Source organism: Anastrepha ludens, chromosome 2 (assembly GCF_028408465.1).
Source record: "Anastrepha ludens isolate Willacy chromosome 2, idAnaLude1.1, whole genome shotgun sequence".
NCBI classification, from domain to species: Eukaryota; Metazoa; Arthropoda; class Insecta; order Diptera; family Tephritidae; genus Anastrepha; species Anastrepha ludens.
In genome coordinates, this window is record NC_071498.1 from 1375388 (window position 1) to 1390404 (window position 15017).

Genomic DNA, 15017 nt, shown 5'->3' on the forward strand with positions numbered 1-15017 from the left:
CGTAACTGTACAGGCCAATTGAATTTTGGTTTTTCGCCGTAACAATAAGCAGCTGATTGTTGATTTGCTGCATTTGCTCCTTGTATTAATGAATAAATTACCAACTTCCTTGTCACTGCTCATATTTTTATCTTCTTTTAGTTTTTGCACTTTCGAAATGAACAAATAAATGATAATATGCCAAACAAACAATATCAAATAAATATGGTCTCAGTAAATATCGTTATGGTTAAGACTTCGGTTAAGGTACCTCTAATTTACCTTTTGGTGATGACAAGTCTGGGCCAAGCGCGGAGAATAAAGATTCAGGAGCTATGTTGCCAAGGTCATGAGCGTATTTATTCTAAGGCGCCAGCTCTTAAAATATTTAATACTGAATCATTAAATATAGAAAATGAAATGTCCGCTTTATGCAGGAAATGCCAAGTGGATAAAGGCATGAGGCAAAAAATCTCATTCCGAAGCTATTGCGATAATTTCTCTATTACCTTTGTCGTGCGTAGAGCTCTAATCACGCGACCTCTAGCTACTTGGGTAAATTGTGTAAAACAGTGGGGTGAAAAACCAAACAGGACATAAAGGAAGAAGGGACTTTAGATTGGAGTACGACAAACAAACGATGGCTAATTCCATTTAGATAACCCCTTCAAGCTGGTTAGAAAATTCACTATGTGTGTAATGATTAAACCTGCAATATCCGCAGGTGTAGGAAAAAAGTTAGATCCCAGATATCTGAATCTTAGCTCGACGAGACCAGGATAGCTGAGAAAAAGGTGCTGAGATGATTCCACGTCATCCTACAGGCAGTAAGGACTTCAGGCAAACCCACGTCTCAACGCATGGATACCGGAGCCGGCTTCACACTGTAGATCCCTCCATTTTTGGAACAACATCAAGTCGCACGCCACAAATAGGAGGAGAAGCTCGGCCAAACAACCAAAAAGGGAATACGCGCCAATTATATATTATATACAATATATATATATAATTTTCAAGCATATACTCCATGTAAAATTATACAACTTTTATACTACTATTTCTTTTTACTTTCTTTTTAGTGTTTACAAAGTTTGTTTGTTTTAGGAGATCTTCACGCATTTAAATGTGAAAGTTTTTATTTGTTTATTTGTACACACATAGCTTACTCCTATACTGTTAATTCTATTGCGATAGGATTCTGGTGAGTTAACGAGCTTAGCAACATTTTCTGGGGCTGTGTGTATGTATAGATGTGTTTACTGTAAAGGAGATATAAAAAATTAATATATGTATTATATTTAACAGCTTAACTCATTGAGGGGCGATGATGGCAAATATGAACCTTAAATAGAATTTCGGTTGGTTCAATCTCAAGTATTTGTTAGTTATTAAGCCTGATACATGATAGCAATGGCAAATCTCTGACTGTATTTCTGTATTTTAATACACAAATGTCCTATTAACAAAATTAAATTGAAGTAATCTGTTTTGGTTTGTGTGTATTTTTGAATAATTTTTACAAATTTTGCTGCCAATCAAAGAGTTAAATATGTTTTCGAAGAAGTTTTATATACTCCGGTATAAACTTATCTAATCAGATTCCAATATAACTCCAGCCAAATCTAGATTCATCCGCACGTCTACTTGTATGTATGTATGTGTAATTGACCTGCCAGCTTGCCGCTTATGCAAATGTTATAATTAAAAAATTGAAATTTTAAGCACACAGATAAACTTCGATATAAAAACGAGCGATGGAAGGCCGCGTCAGCTGTCAGTCGCCGTGATTGATATGTGGCAGATGTACGAAAGTAGAAGCTGAAAACAGACAGAAGCATAGTTAGAGCAGTTAATTACCGAAGTACTTACTTTGATTTGAAAGTGAGCCGAAGCGAAGACTGAGATTTTGTTTCTAAAACCAAATAATAATCAAAGAAATAGAATAAATATGTCCAGCTCAGCGAACATCTCGATGTGGAGTAAACGGTATCGTATGCAAATTTTGGTAGCAACTGTTGGTAAGCAAAATTAAAAAAAAATACGCTATTAGTGAAGTTAAAAGCTAAAAATTAAGAGACGCTGAAAGTAGAGGAAAATGTAAAAAAAAAACGCCTGTAGAAAAAAGTCCTGTGAAAAGTCGCCTATAAGACTTTACTTTGACAGCTTCGTTCGCTTTTCAACCAGTCAAGTTTTCTTAAATTGCCGAAGAAATTTTTTGCCAGCGAAGGGGTGATATTTATATTATATTATTGCACCCATTGTTGGTTGTTGGGCGGAGCTCCTACTCCAATTTCGGGTGTGCATCTTGACATTTTCGCCACAAATGGAAGATAGATTTTTATGAAGAGATTTTTGATAGCAACCATATACTCAAAGGTTTGTACAGAATTAGAAAGAAACCTTTTTTATTGCTTTGATGTGTGACTACCATTCGAGGGTGCGAATCTCCGTGCATGAACTTTGAATAATAGAAAAAGTTGTGTCTAATAGCGATCACCCCTCGGCAGGCAATGGTAGGTCTGTAGGCCCCTCCATTTGTGAAACAACATCAACACACACCATAAATAGGAGGAGGAGCTCGGGAAACGCGTCAATTATTATTTTTTATCGCTTTGGGATTTCGTGCCCACAGCCGCTACCGAATGTTAATCACGAACAAATCCATTCGGTCACGGCGGCCGCTGCTATTAAAGTTTTGTTATTTACTGCCTCAAGAATTTTACGAATCTTACCAGCGTTTGGGTAATAGACTTTCAATTATGTACTGGAGGTATGTGCTGGAGGTCTGTGCTAAAAATATATTTTTTTTTTATTGCGCGAGTCAAAATTTTCGACTTTTGTTCATTGTGTCTGTGAAATAGCTAATAACTGCCTTGAAATGGTGGCCATGGCAGCGCGAGCAGCGGCCTTTACTTCACTACTATACTTGTTGTTTTTGTAGCAGCATAAACATTCCCCATACATGTACGGAGAATACTACTGGAGCGGCAGACTTTGGAGGAGTTACATTCTGGTCGTCCCAGTAACGAAGAACCGGCTGCCGTGGGAACGTCGTTGATGTTCCTAATTTCCATCGACTAACAAAATCAGTTAACCCTGCGTTGGGCATTCGGGTCTGGCCAGACTTTTTAGACTTTGGACGTCAATTTAACATAATGTCTCGAGCTTTCAGGTAGCTTCTTAAAATTTAAGTTTCTATCGCTTTATCCTTTTAAAAAGGGTATTCGAACAGGACTAAAAAAGGCTAGACCCGAGTGCCCAACCAAAGGTTTTAAAAAAGGTCTTCAACGGGGGCTAAAGTAAGCTTCACATTGTTAAAACTTTAGGAAAGAATAAATAAAATAGGATATGTGCTAGGAATTCGCTACCATTTAAAAAAATCGACTAAAAAAATACTTCCAGTTTAGTTTGAATATTTAAGATTTTAGAATAAACAATTTTTCATATTTATTATATAAATACTTACATATTTGATATTTTCGTGTAATGTGTTCGTCTCTTTCCAGCTCATATTATGACCTTCACACATGGCATTAGCCTGGGTTGGCTCTCACCCATCATTCAGGTACTGCAATCGTCTGAATCACCGCTAAATTTTACGATTACCACAGAACAAGTCTCTTGGATTGGTTCACTTTTTGGTATTGGCTTTCTGGTTGGTAATATTTTCTTTGGACTAACTTTGGACCGTTTGGGTAGGAAGCTCAACATGTACTTATTGGCGATTCCCCATATAGTGAGTTTGGTGTAAATTTAATTTAGTGAAATAAGTGGAACTATTTTTTTTTAACATGAAAACCCAGATCCCACGATAGATGTTACTGTGTAACAAAAAAATGTGTGAAGACTAAAAAATGCTCAAAACTGCAATATTTTTAGAATCCATTAGAACTGTATTTTATTACTCGGAAAAAATCTTAATAAGCTGTGAGCCAACTCGACCCTTAAGTAAATCCAAAAAATCTTTCCGGTAAAGATGTACTTGAAATGTCTAGGTTAGTTGAAAAGTAATAGCACACAAAACCCAAGCCTTTTAAGAATATTAGAATGGTTGAAAGGACACCTCAGCTGGGATCTTAGTGTCGTAAAATAATTTCGCAAAAAAAAGAACATTACATGTTGAGACATAATTCTTCATCCTTACACAAACATTTATCAATTCTTTTTCATGTCTGTGAAGTCCCTGCTTTTTTATTTCTCCGCACTTAACAAGCAACATTTTGGCCCAAGAAAGCTGTACTCACAGTTTAAAATAAGATCCATAAATTATAGACGACCATAGTCGATTTAAATTTGTTTAATAAAATTAATTCCATATCGAAATCAAGTTTTCATTCCAAACGAAATTTAAGACTGAACTGAAATTGGTTTGTCTGGCCTCTTAAATTTTTCATCGCGTAAAAAGTTTGGTATAAAGAGTAGTAAAGAGATATAATTCATTTGATGATGATTTATTGCAATCGCGCCGATCACTGGGCTCATAGTTTTAGCACAAATGAGACACATTGATTTCGGTTATCAGCTTTTGCACAGGTTAAACCCATGTCAGGTTTCCATCTATTCGATCAACGTCATCTATTTTGCAACGTTACCATGAGCCCCTTATTTCGTGCTCCCTATGGATTACAGCACAAAGCAGCTCTGCTGACTTTGGGTACATTTACTGAGTAGATCCGCATTGAGACCCAGTTTTTGATCCACCAGACACATAGAATTCGACGAAAACAGTGGCTCATAAACATTTGTGTTTTGTGTTGAAAAGACTCAGCTTAGTTTTTCTTATCAGCTGCTTCGAATACCAAACTTTATTTTAACTCACCTAGCGCCTTTTGCTTTAACGATTCGATTCGGTTCGTGGATTTCTTGACTGAATATTGTTTCGGGGCGCATCAAAAATGAACACACAAATAGAAAATCCGGCACATTACATAATTTTTCTTCGAAAACAGAGCGACAAACCAGGCAGCTAAAATTGTGCAGAGTGCCCAAGTGGCCTGAGGATAAAAATTGCACAAAAATTTATTTGGAACTATTTGTATAAGGCTGAATACAAAAAGAAGCTCGATATATGAGGGTCCGACGAATTATCGAAAAACCCGTCACGAATTGAATTTCCATTTGTGAGCTACTACTAAATCTCAACAAAATTTTCCTGAATTTTGAAGCGGAGGGTGAATGTTAATAAAAAGCGGGCCACTTAGGACAAGGTCAAGCTAAACCAGTTGTGGTCGGTTGCGCTGGCGCAAACAGCGGCCAATTTGGGATTGACGTGCAGAAAAGTATTGCTTGGAGCTCGGTGGGCTTGTCAGGGCATCGTTTACTATAACATAAACTTTTTCCTTATAGGCAAACTTTTCATTCGGGCCTGTGATCATCCAGGTGTAGCCAATTTTAGCCAATAGGAGTGGATCAGGCTTGGACCGCATATAACGATAATCTCCTTGACAAAAGTTTCGGAAGCTTTGTTAAGAGCCTTTTATACAACCTTCTACATAGTTCAAACGAGTAGACCAAGCGAGGCTTTATATGAGAGAGGGTTAGTGGAATTTTCTTCAAAATGATTATTCCAACTATGTTCAAAAAAATCTAGAATGGATTTTGTTTTATTGTTATCTTTAATTATTAATTATTATTTATATCTTAAACCCTTTACCTTAAAGCAAGGTGTGGGAGACGTGAATCTACTTCCGTGCCTAAAATGAGAACTTCGTATCAGACACGTAATGACTTTTTCTGACTAAAAGTGAAAAACTCGTATCAACACACTAGAAAAGCTTTCATCGAAAGGGGCACACACAATCGTCGCTCGATTCATGAGGCAAAGTGTTAATAGTAAATAATTTTCTTCTTCTTCACCATCTGCGAGACTCGCTCTTTCCGAAGCACACAGTTCTATACATCTTTCTCTCGAACACTTCAGGGGCAGCCCCAATTATATGCTGCGATTATCCTGGCAATATGAGTTTGCAGTTCTTTCTACCCTGACGCTGCTTATGCTATTAGGGCGTCTACCCAAGTATATGAAGTCCACTTCTACATGAAAATTATAACTTCCTACAGTGAACTTAACACTAAGATGGAAATGCGCTGACTATTTGTTTGATGATAGGAGATACTTCGTTTTGTTCTAGAACCAAGTTTAATCGTATCGTTTCTTTTGCAAGTGTAGAAAGCTTTGAACTGGCAGTGAAGTTGTTGCGACTGATGGTATCAGTATTTTCGGCTAATAATTCTATGGTCAGAAAAAAGATGGATATTCATCCAGGATAGGAAGTTACCTTAGAAAAGCTCTTAAAAGAGCTCATAGAAATCTTTCACAGTTCTCACGCGACGGTCGACAGCGGCACTTAAGCTGACAGACTTAGTGTGTCCTGAACGGACTGATGTACTCATCTTGTCGGTGATTTCCTCCGTTATCACAATTTTGCAGCTTAAAAAAGTGTTCCCTCTATAATTTAGGCCTATTTTGAGTGTCATTCACCATACTACCATCCCTAAACCAACAGGAAATCATCTTCATCCTGAACCCCAATTCAAGCCAGTTATAATTTTCTGGTAGGTCTCTCGAGCATTTTATTCTCTCTATTTTTTCTCTCTCTCTCTAATAGGTTAATTTAATAATAAGAATAATATAGTTGAATAACGAAATAATAATTCTTAATCACTCAAATCCATATAGCTCTTCTGGGTCTTAAGCTATGCGGCACAGAGCATCGACTATTTGTATGCGTCACGTTTCTTTGCTGGATTTACGAGCAGCGGCCTCTATGTGGTTATTCCAATATTCATAAGCGAGTTCTCAGATAAAGAGTAAGTATGCAAGCGAAAATAATAGAAGACTAAGTAAAAATAAGATGTGAATCGAGGATTATTCATTAAGACCCAACAAAAAATCGCATAAATCTTAAAAGAAAAGTACAAAAATTCATTAATTTAAAAAAATGAAAATAAAAGCTTATTTTTTTACACTGATATAAAGCAACAAATTTCAAATTACTATTTCCATAAAAAAAAATTGTGAAAATATATGCCAAACATATTGCAAAAATTAATAAATGTATGGGCACCCCTAATGCATGTATAACTCAAGATTTGTTTTGATTTAATCAAAAAAAGGACCTTTATAAGTTATATAAACGAAAAAAAACATAGATTTATAATTATGTAGGTAGGCAGGAAGAAGTGGCTGTCGATCTCTAAACGAACTCACTTAGACCACTGCCAATCCATTGCGATAGCACAGTGCCAGTTTATCTGCTACTCCTCATTAAACCATTTTGTTTTAAGTGCAACCCCCTTGATCTGGCTGTCTCTATATCCTTAAGATAATCCGTATCATTCAAAAACGATGAGCTAAAGAATCTAAACTTGCCATGTCACGCAGGACAATGTCCGAGAGAATGCTTGAAGGACTCTTCCTCCTCCTCATTCTTGCAACTTAAGCTTTAGTCGAAATGAGGCCCAATATTTGAGAATGTGGAACTAGGAGGCAGTGGCCTGTGATCAAAGCAACTAACATAGAAACTTTTTTCCTTGACCAATTGGATAGCGCTTTTGAGCACCTAACGTCCCATTTTTTCCAAATTTCCATACCCAGAGAGTTGAAATTTAAGATAACAAAAGAAATCTACAAATGCATGAGCAACCCTAATGTATGCGATAACTTAAGAACTTCACTTCGATATAATTATAAATTTACCTTTATATAGGTGCAAGCAACAAAAATTTAAATACGTAATTTGATATTTCAAAGAATAAAAAAAAATTGCATATACTATAGCGGTATGAACACCCATAATGCATATCAGTAGACGAAACATTTTTCAACGCCCACTTATTTCAACACACCTGCCAGCAGCTGACTTACATTGAGAAAGGCTATGGTTATTTTTAGTGTTGATACAAAGTGAGATACATACAAACCTACACACATTTACGTAGTTGCTCAGAGAGGAGTGTGCTGTAACACTGGTTTACAGCAAATGTGGACAGTGGATGATAGTATCCATTTCCTATGCAGAATCGCTCGCTGATTCCGAGAATCGAGTTATTTTTTATGGACAAGTTTTCAAGATATTTGCAATTCACCGTCATTCAGCGAAAATTTCTTTTTTTTATGTACTGCCATGAAACATTACACCTGTCGTTAGACAATAAGTAATTTTATTTACAACGAGATGGAATGAGAGTGATATTAAGAAGCTAATGCCCTCCAGCTTATTTAAAAGAAATATACAGAGCATTTCAAACAAGTGACCAACAATGATAAATGCGATTAGTTGACGATTAACTGCTTAGGCAATTAACTTAACAGGACCCGAGCCCTGCCTTGCTATGAGACAATACACCATCAAGGAGAAGCTTAAGAGTGAAGATCTAAGGCTAAGGGATGTTTGCTAGCACCAAACATTGGGACTACGCCTGGCGAAATTAGTATTGGGAGGGTACAACCAAAAGGGATTTAAAAGACTCAAAACCCTCCCCAATGATAAACTGCAGACTGCGTAGTCATCTACACATGAGCGGGATATGGTCCACCGATGCTTGTAATTTCTACCACCCAACTCTAACCTGAGTTTAATAAGGGAACTGGGTCTGGATGAGGTATGTATGTAGAGGGCTAGAGGGCACAAAAGGTCATGAGATCGAAGTGCAAACACCGAAGCAATCTATCTAATCTAACTACTATGTATGATATGTTGGTGTTCGATGGTTAAGCCAACTTTAGGTAGTTTTTTCTTTATTTGGGATTTATGTGAGTCAATAGTCGACTTATGTGTCTTCTGCTAGCGCTTTGTACTGTCTCGTCAATAGTATGCGTCGGTCATAGTCTTGAGTATTTTAGGCTGGACTCGTTGTAATATACTTAGATTACTTTTGGCAGCAGTGTTCCAAACCTCCATATTTCTTATTTCATAGCTTTCATATTTCCAGATCGCTGCAATTGTCGCTCGATATATAATATTATATAAGTACAGCGAAATAAAGCAATGCTAATTTGGACTAAGGTGCAAGCAGCCAGTAAAACTTCTTGAAACGATTTTTAACTTGATTTCGTTTTTTTTTCCTTTATATGGTCTTGCAAATTTAATTTGGAGTCGCTCAAAATGCTCAGATATTTTGCTTTGGTGTCAATATGCTCGTCGGAGTTGCCAACCCTAATTGGTCGGGGTTGGTTGTCCTTCGATTTGCGTAGTTTACTTGCATTGTTTTATCTGTGTTAATTTCAATGAGATTTATGATACCATTAGGACTGTGTCATCTGCAAATTTTGCAGTCATGCTGTTTTCGGACTTCAGTACCGGTGGGCCAGCCGTATATGAGAGATATAACGTCTAAGGCACTGCCGTGTGAAATGTCTGCGTTCATAGGGTGGATGGGCGTCACTGCATTTAACATAGAATTTCCTGACTTTGATGTAACTCTTAAACATCAGGTAAAAGTCATTAGCTAGAGATGTTTTTAATTTATGGAGCCACCCAGAGTGCCATGCATTGTCAAAAGCTTTAACTACGTCGAGGTATATGGACATGCACACTTCTTTTTATTGAAATCATCATTAAGCTTGTGAACTACTCTATGAACCTGCTGGTTTGATGAGTGATTTCGTCGAAGTCGAAATTGGTGTTGGGGTATCAGTTTCATGCTTGTTAAAATAGGATTCATGCGGACAAATAATAGTTTTTCGAGAATTTTAGCATTTTTTGTTTAATTTTGGGATCGCCAGAATTTCAGCTACTTCCCAACATTAAAAATATATATTCCTCGCAATTAAAATTGAAATTCGGCCAAGAAGCACCGAAAACTTCGGTAACTCCTAAAACATTCAGGCTAAAAAGCGCATTGTATTCAAATCTCTGAAAGTGAAAGGGTAGTTAGTCCAACAGGAAAGGAGAGAAGTAAGAGATATGATGGAATAGATACAGAGACAGAGACAAAGATAGTAAGTTCTCTGGTAATTTTCCAAATTCTTTGGCAATTATGAAAATATCCTCCAGTTTGGAAGAAAGAATTTTACTCATTCTCATGACATCGGAACACAAAATTCGTAGGCAGGTTTTAGCAAAGGCAGGACACACACAGAGAAAATTATCTGTGATATCCGCCTTCTCTAAGCAAAACAGGCAAATCGGATCCTCAATGATTCCAATGGTCATATGCTGACCCCATGGGTTGGGTTCTGTAATAATACCGGTCATCACGAGAAATTGATTAAGCATTTCAGATTTTATAATAATATTTTTATGAAAAAAGAAAAAAGAAAAAAATAAAAAAATAACGCATTCCATGGCTGAACATTAACTTTTCATTAATAATTCATTAGTGGGGGGCAACCACAAAAAGACTAAAGAAAAGGGGACCAAGGATAAAACTTTGCGGCACACCGAAGCCAACAAAACAGGACGGGGAGGAGCCAGCCTTGCACATTACCCTTTAAGTTCTTTCCGTAAGTTACCTGATCATAAACTTCAGCGAACCATCAGAAATTCCAAAAAATTCTTAAGCTTTTTGCAACAAAGGCCATGATTTACCTAATAAAAATGCCTTAGAGAAATTCAGAAGGCAAGAGGATATAAGTCATCGTTATCAAATTGCTGCCTTTCTCCATCAAGCAGGAAAGGCTGGTAAATTGTATATTTAAATCGTTTTTGCATTATTTTTTTTTTTGTTAAAATGTGAAATTATTTCAGTTTTTACAAAATAAGTATAAAATCTGAAATTATTAATCATTTTAACAGAAGCTAAGATTGTTCAACTGGTTCCTAAGATGCGAGTTATTAAGTGGACACACTTTTGTTGTTTGGCTGAATAACGGTAAATAACTGCATTTCCGGAATCAGAAGAATTCTACATATATAGTAAGTCAAGATAAAAGCAAAACAAAATTCAAATTTGTGAACCTGTGTAATTTATTAGACTAACGATAAAGATACACTAAAAACTTATAAAAAATAGCAAAGGGCAGCAATCGCTATCGCGCAGCGTACACATAAATAAAAAGCTGTTGGAGATAGCTATTAATATCTACACCTGTTCATACAATCATATTCTTATTTTATCTTCATCTCATAAAACAAATTTGAGTCACCTAAGCAATTTGTAGGCCAACTAAATTCACGTTGTTGTTAAATTAAAAGCAATTGCCCGAAAGTTAAACTCAAGAACCTTATCATTTGCTAGAGAGTTACTTAGCGAAATAAACTCGCGATGAAGACTCGCATCACCTTAAAATAAATTCTGGCAATCTTCAATGTATCCGAGTTAGTTTTATAAGCTCTAATAACAGTAAAACCAAAATAAAACTATTTTTAGGCATTTACGATCAACGAAACTCCTCAAGACATGCACTTCTCATCGCACCAGATAACGCCGGAAATGTTTAATCTTCTCCACACTTATTTTTTGAATTTTTCATTTGTTTCACTTTTTTAATTTATTACTTTATTTATTTATTTATTAACTTTCAGAATTCGTGGCGCTCTCACTGCCATGGCTATGGGTTTCCTCAGCACCGGCATTTTGGTTGGATATGCATTGCCCGCATATCTCGATTACTTTTTGGTGCCTTGCATAATAATCATTTTACCAATTATTTATCTGATTGCTGCTTGGGCATTTCCGGAAACGCCACAGTGTCTGCTGAAGCGCGGACGAACTGAGAGAGCGGAGAATTCCTTCAATTTCTACAAGAGCATTCCCAAGCGGGAGATGGTTTTGAGTCATAAATATAAAAGAGACATGGAACTGCCCGAGCCGACAATGCCGGCGAGCAGTGAGTTTGATGAGCTGAAGGAGATGATATTGTCGGGTGGGCTAGCGACGCCCATTACTATTAAAGACTTTTGTAAGTGGATATGCGTAGTAATTTATTTATGTACTCGTAGAGAGAGCAGATGAAATCACAAATTAGGCCTGGAAGTTCAGTTTTATGTAGCCTATATAATGTTTGTACGAGTACATACAGTTCGGTTCACTTGATTAGGAGCAATAATTTTTGTGAATGAACCTGCAAAGCAATATGTTGCAATATTGTGCTTGATTTATTGGTTCACTTGAACAGAAGCGCTCAATTTGCCTACATTATTTGCGCATTAAAGCTGTGAAAAGGGATAGCTTTTTTAAGCATTCATTGTGCTTGGTCGATAACTTTTTAATTCTTATAAAATGGGAAAGCAGAAAGGTTTAACAGATCGTGAAGGTATTTTCAAATCGCCAGATTCCTAAAAGAACTCCAAATGTTGTGGATCATTACGTGAAACACCTCTGAAGGCACCTCTACGGTAACAACTACAAAGGCAGAACTGCGGCACTGAAGGAAACCCGCTAAATCCTTAGGATTGCATCAAATTCCGCGCTTCTAACAGCAAAAATGAGGAAATGACAAATATTGCAGTCGGCAAATCCATTGTTTGAAGGGCTGTTCTAAAAGCGCCACATCTGAAGCATACAAAAAGCCACATGGCCTGTAGTTCTATTACAAATAATGATCCCGGTGAATGGAAAAAGTAGTATTTATTGACAAAAAGAGGTTCAATCTGAATGGGCCGAATAGATACAATTACTGTTCCCATGAGTTAAGAAATGTGAAAAGGCAGTTGAGTCGACATATCGTACTATGGCGCGTTCGAATTGAAAATTGTTGACTACCAAATACCGTTAGTTGGTTAGTGCTTCTTCACTTGATTTATCAGAAATCCTTGGGTTACTAGATCAAATACGGAGGCTTTGGTAACTATTGGTATAAGCTATTGCCTCTAACCAAGTGAACTGGACTGCGGATAGCGAGGCAAAACTTGAAATGCTAATATTTCACCATCATCTAAAATTTGTATTCAAACTTCTAAAATACGCCTGCGAATCAATTTAAAAGATAACATTAGCTACAGCTTTATTTGTAAATCTAAATTTTCAACTCAGCTTCAACCCCATTTTCTACTATAAACTCAGCCCAAACTTCAAACGGAAAATATTTCAAGCTTTATCTAAAACTTCAGTTCACTCTCAACATTCATTCAAACATAAACACAAACTCATATGTAATCTTAACCCCTAACTCAACGTCCATCCAACTTTTACTTCAACATCAGCTATCATTTCAAATTCAAGCGCAAACTTGACTTTAAACTCAACTTCAATCATAACTGTAGCCTCAACTACAGCAGCCTTCTCACTCTCATTCTCATTTGCATTCGCATAACTTACTAACCAGTCTCAAATCTAATCTAATCTAACTTTCCCCATTTCTCATTTTAGTGACCAGGTCGGCCATGTTCAAATTTTTCACCGCCTTCATTATATGTATTCTCAATCAATTCTCGAGCAGCTTCGTCTTTGTCAGCTATATGTCCGCCATTTTCGCTTCATCCGGTTCAACGATGGATCCCAATGAGTGCACCATTTATATGGGTGTGGTGGAGATAGCAGGCACAGTGACTTCAACTGTATTGGTGGAGCGTTTCGGCCGTAAAGTGTTGTTCCTTACTTCTACAGCGACTATGGCTGCTTCGATGTTTGCCTTCGGCATTTTTGTGCAATTTACCGATGAATCGACGAAAGCGCAATACGAATGGGCGCCAGTGGTGTTGATGGCATTGGTTGTGTACACGGCTGCTTTCGGTGTTGTTGGGTTGACCTACACGATCATTGTCGAAATTTTACCAGCAAAGGTGAGTTAAAAGGGCGACTGCATACAGGGTTTGATTGAAAAGTAATGAGCCTTCCCGCGCGGAGCGTCTGCCAAGCGATCAACCGAATCGGATGGTGGGGCAAAATGATCGTTGGACCTTCCCCTTCCACTAGAAACCGGTCCCAGTTCGCTGGCAACAGCGGTGCAGTCAACATCGCTCCGCGCGTGAAAGCTGTTTTAAAAGTGTGTTTGGATTTTGCAGTGGCGAAAATGCATGAGTTTAAAAAATGTTTTCTGCAGTGGAAGGACCGCTACCAGCGGTCTCAAGGGTCCTATTTTGAAGAATATTAGTTGTATAAGCCAAAAGGTTTAATAAAACTGCTTAAAAAAAATAAGGCTCATTACTTTTCAATCAAACCCTGTATATAGGTAGGAGAAGAGATGATGGAGTAAAAGGATCTATAATTGATTTAACATATCAGTGTGAAATGCATATATTTTAATTAGACTGAATGTATAAAGACGTGTGATGAAGATGAAGAAGTTATGTGAGAAAATTTTTATAAACATAGAAAATTTATATTATATAATAATGCAAAAATTCTATTTTCCACTTTATCACCTTTTCAGATTCGCGGCCAAGCTCAAGCGATCAGTATGATTTTCATGAGCATTTGCGTGTTTGGTGCACTTCACCTTTATCCAATGTTCCTTTACAACTATGGCCTACCGGTGACTATGTATTCCTGCACTGGGGTTTGCATTGTTTGTGGAATTTATTTGATAATTTTCCTCGAAGAGACAAGAGGCAAATCAATGGAGCAAGACTAGGAAGGTAATATCCAAGTCCGTGGAATATCAAAGACGATAATAAAAAAATTATAATGCATTCGTTTTAGATGCACAATGTGGAGTAGTTTTTATAATAAGAATAAAATAGTTATCTAATAATAAAACATGTTAAAAAATCAGGCCTAGCCACAGCAGTGGAGGAGTCGCGATAATTTAGATTATTTTTATTTGTATTAAATGTAATTAAAATTATCAAGCACTGCCTGCTGTAGCTATCGGCTTAGATTAGAATATTTATTTCTCTTGGCACACGAGTGCGCACGAAAATTAAAAAGTAAGAAAGTTTTCAAGCCTCGAGCCCCCTCCTGAAATTAGTGGACTACTCATTATATTAGTTTGGGGAATAAGCTCGTAGCGTTTTTACCGAAATATTCTATTTAAACAAAAAATAATAATTTTATCAATAAACTGAAGGACCTCCCATTTGATATCTTGGAGTGCAGCTTTGAAGACTTGTGCAACATGGAGCCTGGCGTTGTCGTGAAGAGGTATGGTTTGACCATGTGGATCAGGTGTTTTCAGCCTCACTCACTCGGTGTAGAGCTCCATTGATATACTC

At 37.0% G+C, this 15017-nt stretch overlaps 1 protein-coding gene across 2 annotated transcripts; it reads left to right on the top strand.

Annotated features, from left to right (window-relative positions):
- The first annotated feature begins 1762 nt into the window (after nucleotides 1–1762).
- Nucleotides 1763–14550, top strand: LOC128856168 (facilitated trehalose transporter Tret1-like). 2 transcript variants are annotated; one of them, XM_054091540.1, is made up of 6 exons: nucleotides 1763–1997; nucleotides 3486–3715; nucleotides 6659–6789; nucleotides 11448–11824; nucleotides 13234–13646; nucleotides 14237–14550. In XM_054091540.1, the coding sequence occupies exons 1-6, from the start codon at nucleotides 1928–1930 to the stop codon at nucleotides 14435–14437; spliced, it is 1422 nt and encodes a 473-aa protein (XP_053947515.1). In that variant the 5' UTR covers nucleotides 1763–1927; the 3' UTR covers nucleotides 14438–14550. The 2 variants fall into 2 exon arrangements, with proteins under 2 accessions (XP_053947515.1, XP_053947516.1); XM_054091541.1 differs by having other exon boundaries at nucleotides 1763–1965.
- The last annotated feature ends 467 nt before the right edge of the window (nucleotides 14551–15017 follow it).

What these genes read in the sequence shown, in the direction of transcription:
- LOC128856168 (XM_054091540.1), top strand. Translation starts at nt 1,928, where the DNA reads ATGTCCAGCTCAGCGAACATCTCGATGTGGAGTAAACGGTATCGTATG. An exon ending in CATTACTATTAAAGACTTTT is followed by an intron (nt 11,825 to 13,233) that starts GTAAGTGGATAT and finishes TTCTCATTTTAG; the next exon opens with TGACCAGGTCGGCCATGTTC. An exon ending in TCGAAATTTTACCAGCAAAG is followed by an intron (nt 13,647 to 14,236) that starts GTGAGTTAAAAG and finishes TCACCTTTTCAG; the next exon opens with ATTCGCGGCCAAGCTCAAGC.